Raw genomic sequence first — 12,390 nt, 5'->3', positions numbered from 1 at the left:
CCTGGTGGTGCCCTGAGAAACCTTGGCTGTACCCGGGGAAACTAGTGGTACCCTAAGAAGCCCAGGAATTCTGGCCGTGCCCAGAAGTACCTGGTGGTGCCCTGAGAAACCTTGGCTGTACCCGGGGAAACTAGTGGTACCCTAAGAAGCCCAGGAATTCTGGCCGTGCCCAGAAGTACCTGGTGGTGCCCTGAGAAACCTTGGCTGTACCCGGGGAAACTAGTGGTACCCTAAGAAGCCCAGGAATTCTGGCCGTGCCCAGAAGTACCTGGTGGTGCCCTGAGAAACCTTGGCTGTACCCGGGGAAACTAGTGGTACCCTAAGAAGCCCAGGAATTCTGGCCGTGCCCAGAAGTACCTGGTGGTGCCCTGAGAAACCTTGGCTGTACCCGGGGAAACTAGTGGTACCCTAAGAAGCCCAGGAATTCTGGCCGTGCCCAGAAGTACCTGGTGGTGCCCTGAGAAACCTTGGCTGTACCCGGGGAAACTAGTGGTACCCTAAGAAGCCCAGGAATTCTGGCCGTGCCCAGAAGTACCTGGTGGTGCCCTGAGAAACCTTGGCTGTACCCGGGGAAACTAGTGGTACCCTAAGAAGCCCAGGAATTCTGGCCGTGCCCAGAAGTACCTGGTGGTGCCCTGAGAAACCTTGGCTGTACCCGGGGAAACTAGTGGTACCCTAAGAAGCCCAGGAATTCTGGCCGTGCCCAGAAGTACCTGGTGGTGCCCTGAGAAACCCTGGCTGTGTCCGGGGAAACTAGTGGTACCCTAAGAAGCCCAGGAAGTCTGGCTGTGCCCAGAAGTACTGGTGGTGCCCTGAGAAACCCTGGCTGTGTCCGGGAAGACAGGTGGTACCCTAAGAAGTCCAGGAAGTCTGGCTGTGCCCAGAAGGACTGGTGGTGCCCTGAGAAACCCTGGCTGTGCCCAGAGGGCCTGGCTGTGTCCAGGATATTGCATTCACCTACAGGCTCCTTGCACAGGGCCCCTCGCGGAAGACACTTGTCGCGTAGATTGTGAGGCGAGAGCCTGTAGGGGTGGAGTGTGGGGGCAGAACCCCAGAAAGTAGTTTCCAGGCTCTCGGCCTCACATAGAAAAGTGCTGGCTCAGGTAGTAAATGGCCATCAACTGTGATTGGATGGCCATCAGCTGTGGCTAGTTGGCCGTCAGCTGTAACCAGTGAGCCATTGGCCACTAATATAACTGCTGTGGCTACGCTAGCAGGAAGAATGGGGGCTAGCAAGAAGATGGTGGCTGAGCCTGTAAGCGGAGCAATGAGGGTTGAGAATTGTGTGGCTCCTGTTTCCTGTTTCTCCAACCCAGCCGCCAGCGAGAATATAGTGATATAACTCCCCTACCTATGGCTCCGTGGGTGTTCCTTTTTGGCCTCACCATGTCCTGCGTTCTTGTGTGGGGAGCGGGAGCAGAGACCTCGCAGGCCTCCCCGCACGACACATGTATTACATTCTGGTAACTTTATCATAACCAGGTCAGCTGGGGTCCTTTTATTTTTATCTCAATAACCTGTGACTAAGGATAGTTAAAAGGTATATGGCAAAATGTGTAGTTTAAGGTCTTATTTCTACTACACTCAATTTTAAGGCAAGAGAAGATTAGATTAAAAATAGGAAACTCAATAAACACCATTAAAAAACTCAAGTGAGTCAAGGGGAAAAAATAAGGATTCTGAGTTTCCCATCAACAAAATTACTTTTATATAGCTAGAGACCTCCTCTGGGCACAGCCATAGTTAGTGTACTTTAGTACATTATTTAATTCTCTTAAGAACTCAATTTAAAAAAATTAAGAAAATATTTGACAGTTTTTCAACTTATTTTAGGTTTTAAATTGAGGTAAAGAATCAGACACATGACAAAGACAGCAGTTTTGGTAATTGCTAGGTGATGCAAATACCTGTGTCGTTGAAGCCGTAAAAGAATTTTTATATGGTTGATAGAAAATTAAAATTGCAATTGGTTGCTGAATTTCAACCAATTTAAATGAATTACTTGACCTACAAGCTATGTAACCCTGCATTTCTCAATGCAGCTGCCAGAAATCTATTTTCCAAATGGAACAACAGATGGTTTTGAACAATACTGCAATATAGCAATTTTCGGTTATCCCAAAGTGTTTTTCTCTTGCTAAAATTATAAACATAATTGAGGAAATAATTTTCAGATTTTTCTGGAAGACTATACTATTTTCAAAGTGAAACACAAAGTTTAATAACCTACTGATTTTTTTTTAGCATTATCTTTAGAAATTATTGTATATGCTAGTTTTTATTTATCTAAAACAAACAACACGTGGCAGGCAGAGTGTAAGCTTCCCTCATTTTAGAACTAACTCAATAATCCCACAGAGCCTGCGAGCACTTCCAAATGTGTCTTTCCATGTGATCATTTCCATCTCACGATATGCATTTAGTTCCAAACTTTATCATTCTAGGAGGATCAGAAAAATGGGCCAAGTAAGCCTGATGTGAAAGATAATTTAAACCTATACACCTTTGTAAACAATTGGAAAAAATGCTCATTTCTTCAAATAAGGTCGAGAACAAAATAAATGTAGCCTATTCCAAATGAGGCTAACCCCAAAAGAAGCCTAACCTTTAGGGCACTATCACCTCAAGTTCCTCAGACTGTCCTTGCCAAGCGACTCAGCGTCCCACACAGTGACTTAGTGGGGAAGCCAAGTCCTCGATGTCCCTCCTTCCTGCGTAGCTCGCTGTCTCCAAGGGCTGAGCCCGGGCCCTCGGGGCTCATCCTGGCGCCATCACTCGGAGACCCTGAGGGGGACAATCTAAGGTCTCTCAACCTCCAACTGCATTTCAAATGCTGGTTATACTGCCTCACAGGCCTGTTGTGGATTAAATACACTTGGTTCACTTACACAGAACTGCAGAGATGCCGCACTTACGGCGGTAAGTGCCCCAGAAACGTAGCTGTTACTATGATCTTGTCTTGGCCAAATGACGCTCTTTAGTGCTCAGGCCACATCCAGGACCAGCCCTCCTGCCATCTTGTCCTGCTCCCTTCACACGCACCCTGTGACCCCCACTGTGTCTAAGAACGTGTGGCTCTCCTGCTGGTGAACAACCCCGGTTCACAAGCATGAGGTGAACCGAAACGAACACTGAAAACCTCGCGTGAGTCAGCCAACACGCTTCAAAGCTGCTCCTCCTCTGTTTCACACAAAACTGATTTTTAAAAAGAGGCTGTATTGCTCTGCATTTTCTCACTGTTTCCTCTGGCCTCTGCCGTTTCACTCCTGAAGCTGCTTCCTCAATCGTCACCTCCTCACAGACCCCAAAGCCTTTGCTCAGTGCTCCTGCTTTTCAACGTCCTACAAGTCATGGGCCCGCCCGCCTTTGGGAAACTGCTGGACCCCTGCCGTCCTCCGTCTGCCTCCCTGCTCAGCTACTGATTGTCTTAGCTCTTCTCCTGCTCCTCCATCTCAACCTTCATTCACAAGGGTTCGGTCCTCCATCTCGCATGTCTCTCTCCCCACCACCTCCCAGCTGTTTCGCTCCCACGACGTCACTACCATGGGGGTCCCCAGTCCCAGGGTTACCTCCCCAACCAGCACCTCCAGTTCTGATCACCAGCCCCCCCCCCCACTCGAGTCCTGCCTTTCCTGATGGTCATGTCCATTTGGTTGTCCCACCAGCACCTCAGACTTCCCGTGTCCTAAATCAAACCTGCCAGTTTTCCTGTTTAATATTTCCATCTTCCTTAACGAACGGCACCATTATTCTTTCAATCACCAAGGTCAAAGCAGCTGAGTCAGCTCTCTCTTCTCTCCCTGACTGCTCCTAACAGACGGCAGAGCGGTGACATGCACGGCTCCGCAGGAGGCTGAGGCTGTGTCCCGCCTCCTGCCAGTGGCACCCGGAGCCACTTGGCTTCTCCAGCCTCAGCGTGGGCTTCATGACGCAGCTGTGTGTCTGACGTGAGAAAGTGTCTGTAAGGGACAGAGGGCTCGCATCTGGTGGGCCACGATGATGATGACAATGAAAAAGCATCTCCACACCCTCGCCACACCCTTCTCATTCCTTACGACGCTCGTCACATGTCACACAGACCTGATCTATGTCATCTCAAACAAATGTAAGCTCAGAAGGCCAGCCGTGGCTGCAAATGAGGAAGTGCCTCAAATGTTCCTGCATCTCAAGCAACGCATGGACGTTGTTCTGGCACGTCGTGCTCTCCTCTCGCAGCATACTAAATAGGACGTAGGGAAAATTCGGGAACTGGCCTTAAATGAACCCAATTTCAAATAACACTCCATAGCCATCTGGTCAGAAATTAAAGTCACTCTCAGTTCTCAATAACGCGGAAGACGTTATCAGTACAATCTTTGTTATCATTACCCTAACCAAACAATCACTTTGCAGTCACCTTTCCCCATTTCCCCAGGAACTGAAAACTAAAAATAGTTTTGGCCTAAGATAGAGGTAAAGATTAAAACAATTACTGGGGGGAAAAATCAGATTCATAAAATAATGTATTACAAAGCCAACGTAAATTATTATCTTTTTCTTTGTATCATCAGTGACTTTGTAGCCTGCAGGAAATTAGAGTTGATTAAATATTTTTATGAATGTCCATCTAAATATTTACCACGTTTAATTAAATGTCTAAGGGACCGTTACTAGCAGAAGCAGATATCCCGACAAAGGCCTATTTATGTAGTAATTAGATGTGGGCAGTTAGTCGTGTTTACAGAGAAGAGGGGAGAATTACCGCTAAGGACTGCAGCTCTCTCGTTTCCTCCTCTGCGGCTGAAGCGTGATACGACAGCACCTGTGAGGACAGACAGGCGTACAGGTTATGGAAGAAGGACTACCAAACGCGGACCAGAATTGTCCCGCTTGGAATTCTGCTAAAACTTCCTGGAGAGACAACTAGGCCCCTCAGAGTGCCAGATCTTGTTTCCCCTTTCTTCAACAGAGAGAAAAATCCCCAACTTCAATTCAATTGTTTCAGAAAACAAAAGAATACTCCGTGTTCAAAAAGAACATGTCAGTTGTCTTCTGACATTGTTCATATAATGGACACATTACTTATAAGCCACACTATTGGACCAAACTTGGCAGAAAACTTAGTGTCAATTTTTTTTAAAATACTGACTTTAGTTATTTTTGCTTGGATGTATAATTAGGGTAAAACACCTCTGCATAAAGTAACATTTTACTGTTGATGTTTGGAAAGCAGGCAGTCTAGAAGTGGCTCTCTGATGAGGCCTGTCACCAATGGAGACTTCATAAAGAAAAACTGCATGGCTGGGACATAAACGTCAGATTCAGGGAGCCCTGTACACTCATGGGACTGAGAGCCTGGCACAGCAGTGCCGGCCCAGGGATCCACCCACTGACAGCGGAGGCCCCCAGGCGCAGGTGCTCTCAGGACGTGGCTGTGAGCTCACACCCAGCGAGAGGCCAGGGGCCAGGGACCCCGCTCCCTCACCCTGTAGTGCACCCCAGTGCACGTAGAGGTCGGGCTCACTGTCTCTTACAACCAAACATGAGACCCACTCACTCCCATTTCACAAGTGATAGATAAGGTAACTGTTTTGAGACTTATGAAACTGTATGTACACATATATGAGGTGTATATACAATTTAAATATATGTGTGTTTGAAACCGAGATTTCAGATCGGAGGTGTATAATCTGAGGTCTCGTATACAATGCTATAGCAAAACTTCAGTGTGTAATTCACCTGAGGAAGTAACCATCTTGGTTACTGATAAAGCTTGACCTATAATATATAACTTTCTAACTCTTTAGGTTGGGTATTTATTTATTAGGGATTCCAGGAAAAGTGATATCCCAAACACTGATTCCCGCTCATCTCAACTAGGTAAGAGCAGGCAAACATTCAAATATATTTCACACCAATGTACAAATGACTAAGCAGACTTTTGCGCTTTTTGAAGTCCATTTCTGTAAATTGGTCTAAGATGACAAAAGGAAATTTCTGCGTTACAGGAAGTGCACATTTTCAAGGCAGTTAGTGAACTCCATGTGGAAGGGGCTGGCCCCGCCTGGGTGGGCTGGCCTCCTGGGGAGGGGCTTACCTGCTGCCAAGCCCCAAGCCAGGGGTCCACTAGCGCCCGTGTTCAGAATAACCAGGCCGCCCTGTAATTCGCAGATTTCCAGTCTCTACCCAAGACTTACTCAGTCAGAATTTTCAGAAATGGGGCCCATAAATCTATAATTTGAAAGTTTCTGAGAGATTCTGAAATGGCTAGTCTAGGAGTTTATCTTTGATTTTTGTTGACTTTTTCCTTTTCCTTACTCTGATTATCTATGAGCACTTATGAGGGTTTCTGTGTTTATTTCGTTTGTTTCTGTTTTTTATTTTAGTTTTTGAATGACTACATGTAAAAGTGACTACAGCTGCTCGCCAGGAGCAATGACAGGAGGCTCAGGCCACCGGGATGGCAGGGCAGGCAGCAGGGGCAGGAGACATGTGTGACCACATGGCTCAGGTCAAGGATGGCTTGTGCCCAAAATGCAAATGGTCAAGGGACACGCAGCCTGAGTTGTGGCTTGGTCACATGACCTCGGACAAGTTTCTAAAGTATCCTGGGTCTCAGTTTCCTTAGTTGTTTGAATGCAGAAAAAAAGATCTGATGATCTGGACCACACGATGGGAAAGGCCACCATGACATCACAGACATGGTGACTTGCTACAGCTCGGAGGTCCCCAAAGCTGTGGCCCACCTCTAATGTGACCATTTGCTTGGCCATGGCTCTCTCCACGGCTTCATACATCTGCGTGTTCTGGATCCCCAAGCCACAGAAGATGACAAAAGCTTCCAGAAACTGTTCATCGTTTCGGTTGAAAGGCTTAACCTTGCCAGTGTTCTCCTCCATCTTATTTACGAGTTGGCAAACCCCTACAATGATCCAAGAAATGGAGCAACTGTTATTAGGAACGATCACAGTTTTTATCAATTTTAACACATACCCCCAAAGACTGTCTTACATGCTTAGGAATGTCTGTCATCTCCAAACAAACCCACAAGTCCTCACAGATCTAAGCTAGAGAAGTAAACTGAATTAATTTACATAACACTCTATTCTCAGTCCTAAACATACGTCGCCTCTGTTCAGAAATCCTAGAGTGCTGCCTTCTTCCAGACTTGGTTGTGAGTTTTAGGTCAGCTGAGTCCCCAAAGACAGTTTGTCCTTTGGACACTAATTGGATTTTTGTGCTTTTGCCAAGAGAACAATTTTGATGCACAGAATTTTGGGTCACGCAGACTGCCTTTCCTTACTGAAAAATCAGAAGTTAAAAAACACAATTACATACGAAATAGAATGCAGGCAACAGACAATTCACATAGTCTACGTTTCAAATATGCACCTTGTGCCTAGGAGAACACGTTTGCTCACAACTTTTAACACTTCAAACAAATGCAAATAAAAATGACTTATTTATTTAGAAATCAAAGCAGAACTACTGTCTGAAGAAAATCATAACCTCCTCTGTCCTGGCCTCTCTTTGAAAGTCAAACATGTTGTCAACACCAATGGAAGGTGACATCAACGTTGTGATAAATCCTTACTGAACTAGTTGTTCTGGGATTCTGAGCCTTGTACTCTCTGCAAGAAGCTGGGGGCCCACTTCTGGGTAACACAGTGCTGTGGAGGCCCTTGTCTCTTCTGTTCCTAAATATACAATAACAGACGTGTGCCCACTGTGGTCGAGGCCTCGTGCTAAGTGCTTTAGTACAAACATAATCTCTAGTCCTCATAATTTACACTGAGGTAGCTGTGACCACCCCCATTTCACAGATGAGGAAACTGAGTCTCAGAAAGGTGAAGTCATTGCTCAAGGCCACTTCATGTGCTTAGGTCTCAAATTCAAACCCCAGCTCACCTGAGCCCCAGAGGCCACCTCTGACCACACTCTGCGGCTGGGTGCCCTTTGCTCTCATTGCAGCAGCGCCCTTGCCGCCCTCCTGCTTGCTCCCCTCCCCTCACCCCCCACCCCCCGCACATTTGCCTATGCTTGTCCACTGGCCTGTGCACTCCCCAGGCTCCCTTTGCTGGGACCCTCCCTTCCCCATGAGGCAGGCATCCCAACACCATCACTTCGAGTACCACGGGGCATTTTTATATCTGCCTCTCTTTGTGGGCTCTACATATCTCGGGCTCCAAGATTTCACTGTTTCAGTTCTACTTCCTCAGCTAGCAAAGAGCCTGGCATCACAGCAGGAACCCCCAAAATATGTACTGAGTTAATGAGGGAAGGTAGGACTGCAGCTTTGACCCAAACTACTTTCCCATGAAGACTGTGGTCTGGTATCCCCCGTTTCTCCTGCACACGAAAGGATTTCACGGTCCGTGGATGCAAGGTTGTACATTGCGTCCCTTTGTCACCCACCGTGGGAGCAGTACAAATTGTCTGTGCTCTCATCTCTGTTCTTCCTTGTTTGAGTTTCTCTACTTCAGACAGTAGAGACAGCCTTCTCTCTCCTACATGCATTAGGACTGCAGGATCCCTTCTCTGACACATCATGGAGAAAAAGGTTAAACAAAGCAGAGGGAATTTGGACATTGCAAGTCCAAACCATGGCTAAACAGCAGCTGGCATTGTTATCTTCAGGAACATGTCCCATGTATGGTAAAAACACGAGGGCTGCGTCCTCCACCCTCTGTGAATCCCCGAATGATAAATATGGAACTGTTTATATAGGCTTCTGGCTGTCTCCCAAATCACATTTCCCTGCGAGTCACGCGTTCCATGCCCTTAGCCTCACATCACAGTGGGATCGCTGCTCAAGTTTTACTAAAGTTCTCTCCTACACGGCCATTTTTCATAAACAAGATTGTACTTTTTATCACTTCATAAGAATTACTGCATGTGTGAAAAGGAAAGGGCCACAGGAGGGGTGAGATGCGGCTGTCGGGCATTCTGCCAGGCTACGACCGGACAGCGGGTCACATCTGTCTGTGCCTCAGTCAAGTCACTGGATGGATGTATTAAGCAGTGTTAATTAATACCTCTGGAATCAAAAGGTATTGAAATGCAATGTTATGTGTACAAATGTCAGGAGTCAGCTGTCACAACCACAGCTCAGAGCAGGACAGCTAAAGTGTGTCTGTTACCATCTGTCAGCTATAGATGCAGATAATGGATATTGATATGGAAATAGATATACAGAGATAGATATAGGTGTAGATATAGATGTGTCTCTGATTCTTTTTATATATTAACCTTCCGGATGAATTTTGTAAATGTTGGTCAAGAACCTCTCTTCCCACAGAAAAGTGATGACACTGTACAGTTTAATTACACTTGCATTAGGAAAATCCTAGCAAACATTTTATAAACAAATGAGCAGTTAGTGATAGCCAAATTATAAAATTTAATATGAAAAATAAAATGAAGTAGAAGTCAAATTTAAACTGATATAATTTGGAGTAGTTATTTCTGCCTTAGAATCAAGTGACAACACATAGACAAGCAGAGGACGGGGCAATGATCCGCTTAGGACACACATTCAGTAAGGAAGGCATCTCTGTCTCTCTCTCTCAATTCACTGTCCAGCAATATGTGGTATTACACTATACTTTTTATCACACTTATTCACTACCAAAGAGAGGGATGGAAATGTACATTATTTAAAGTAGAGATGGTCTTATCTTATTTTTTTGGATGGGAATAAGACTAATTTCTTCAAAATATGCCCTGAAATTGGTATGAAAAATAGGCATAAGAATGTCTGATAAATATGCTATGGGAAAAAGGCATATTTAACCTAATAAATAGGGGGGGAATAATTGGTTAAAATAAATGAATGCTGAATGAGAAAAACATTTCTTTCATGGTGCTGGAAGCAAAGTGGTGGAAACATTGCATTATTAGCCAGAACACTGAGAAGACACGTGATATAAAACAAAACCTCAGGGAATACTTCTGATGATACAACAGGCCCCGTACTGGTCTAATGCCTATAATTTCATCTAAATGTCAGTAATGGAAAAAAATGAGGGGGAAGGAAGATTACAAAAAAACACATGGGCCCATCTGTCTTCCTGCATGTAACTCTACGGGGCCTCTCTATTAGAATTACATAACAGCAGAGTCTGGTCCGTGACATGTACGACAAGTTACCTACAGCCATGATATTTTCCATGCTTGTCGAGAATTCAAATTCCCTGTTTTGCTACACTCATAACACAGCGGAGACACTGGACATTTTCCTTCTTGTACTTGGAATCAACGTGAACCCCGCTAAAGCCCCATTACGATAATTATTTTTTGTTTTTATTTTCAGGGAATTTTTCCTCTCCAAAAACTTTTGCTTTCTTTTGGCTCTGTTCTCACGTAGGGTGACAAAATGCATGCTAGGAGGAGTCTGAGTACTTCAACAGGCATTCCTTAAAATGTTTTGTTCGCTTGTCTGAAACAGAATGTGAATTCTGAGCACATCTGAAAGGCTAGTTCGACTCCACAGAGGTGAGCAATGTGCTTTTCACTGGTTCAGAGACGCGTGGAGCCGACGGGATGCTGCCCTGCTCCCGTCAGGGTTCTCTGCACTTCCCCTGGCTACCTCCCCTTGACCATCTGGTTAAGTGATGAAAACCTGACATATAACTTCCTCCAGTCACCTCCATTCCCAGTTATGCTCCACTGAGATGCTGCTGAGGAAAAAAGGAAATGGGACGTGGCGTGGCCGGTTGCCACGAGGTCCTCCGCCTTATGGAAACTCACTAGTGAGTAACACATCCCTTCTGGAGGTTCTTTTCCCATTTTTCAAGGTCGAAGGCAGCTTATAATAAGTCTTTATACTTATATTTGAAAGCACAAAAACAGCATAACATTTATAATGTAGTTTTCACCTTGAACTTCCTAGAATTTTGTAATAGAACAGTGACTTGGTATCACCGTAGGGCCCCCATCAGTTTTCTTTTGTTGCTTTATGTTAGCGATCCAATGGGTGACCATCGTGAAAAGAGAGCTCGTGTACATGTTCACGGGCCGCACTTTTTCTCAGAGAATACAAAGAGAGCCGGGGACCAAACAGCCCGCAGGGAGTTGCCAGGCTGGCTTCCCCGAGGCCAGGATGTGAGCTCCCGCCTGCAGGCTTAGAAACGAGATGGGCACGCTGAGGACAGAGCCATCCCTCTGGGTGGGTCACAGTAACAAGTTCACGAGGCTGGTATAAAACCAGGATGGCATTACTGTCCAGCAAGAACGAGACCTATTCCAGGAAGCAGGACGCTGCCTGCTGTCCAGCCCGCTGCCTGCCGTCCGGTTCACTGATTTACAGTAAGAAACAAGTGTCAAAGCCATCAACACATTTGAGAGCATGGGAAGAAGGCCTTCTCTTCCTATGAGTTGGCCTGCCTTACAGAGGAAAAGACCAGAACAAGGAAAGTCAGGGATTGGCGGAACGCTGAGAGCATAAACCCAGGGAGGATGCACTCCAGCCAAGCGACGGAAGCGGCTACGACCTGCAACCCCCATCGCCACCCAAGGGATGCCACAGCTCTCCACAGCCCTGTCTGCACCAGGGGCAAGGGTTCCCCGACTTCTGGACGGAACCTGGACAGGCACTTTCAGTACTTGTCTCTTCCCTTTTTCCATGAGCAATACCTCCTCCCTTCCCTTTCTGACTGATACTCTCCTTTAATGAAATTACAGTCCAGTCTTGAAACCTGGAACCATCAGACTTTTTAAGATAAATGTGTATAGCTAAGCCTTGCTCCATTAGTGTGTTTATTTAAAAGTTTAGCCTTCCTATTTCCTTTATTTCCAAAACTTGGAAGAAGGTTAACAGGTCCAACTATTTTCTTGTCAATCATGTATGATTGGCACATACAGCCCAGTATGTTCTGTTCTACTCGATATAACCTGCAATGCCAAGAAATAAGTATGACAATAATACAAAACATTCTGTTTCTCTGAGAATGCATTCTTCCATCACTCCAGAAGTAAATGCTTCTTCTATAACCTCATGTAAAAACATATGTTCCCTGTGGGCAGGGATTTCTGCGTTGTTCACTGACTTACCCCAAGTGCCTAGAGCAGTGGAAGGCTCAGTAAACATTTTTGATGAATGAATGAATAAACAAATGAATGAACACAACCTACGACCTAACCCACATAGTCAGTAAAGAAAAATAAAAAACCAAGAAGTATGACTTTAAAAACAGTATGTTATCAACTTCATGCCTCTCCATCTACTAACTTTCACCACAGCATTCTTATACAAAAATTCTTTTAAAATAGGATTATAACAATTACAAAAATAGTTAATAAGATACTTCACAAATTTCTGTTGTGTCAGAACTCTTTTGTCATTCCAATTTTTACCTTTTTCATATTTTATTTAAATTTACACTTGAAAGAACTTTCTGGGAATACATTTTT

The 12,390-nt window shown here is 45.3% G+C and overlaps 1 protein-coding gene across 5 annotated transcripts in view; it reads right to left on the bottom strand.

Moving 5' to 3' along the window:
* Positions 1 to 12,390, bottom strand: part of PDE5A (phosphodiesterase 5A) — a 109,812-nt gene that overhangs the window by 36,183 nt on the left and 61,239 nt on the right. For all 5 annotated transcript variants that reach the window (XM_019744515.3, XM_019744519.3, XM_019744520.3 and 2 more), the window contains 2 exons: positions 6,726 to 6,901; positions 4,742 to 4,801 (listed from right to left, as the gene is read on the bottom strand). In XM_019744515.3, coding sequence (XP_019600074.3) covers positions 4,742 to 4,801; positions 6,726 to 6,901 — 236 coding nt within the window. The remainder of the gene's footprint in view (positions 1 to 4,741; positions 4,802 to 6,725; positions 6,902 to 12,390) is intronic.

This window comes from Rhinolophus sinicus, chromosome 15 (genome assembly GCF_057876585.1).
Source record: "Rhinolophus sinicus isolate RSI-liver-muscle chromosome 15, RSI-T2T, whole genome shotgun sequence".
Taxonomy (NCBI): domain Eukaryota; kingdom Metazoa; phylum Chordata; class Mammalia; order Chiroptera; family Rhinolophidae; genus Rhinolophus; species Rhinolophus sinicus.
The sequence above is the reverse complement of the archived record's forward strand: the minus strand, read 5'-3'. Positions and strand labels throughout refer to the sequence as shown.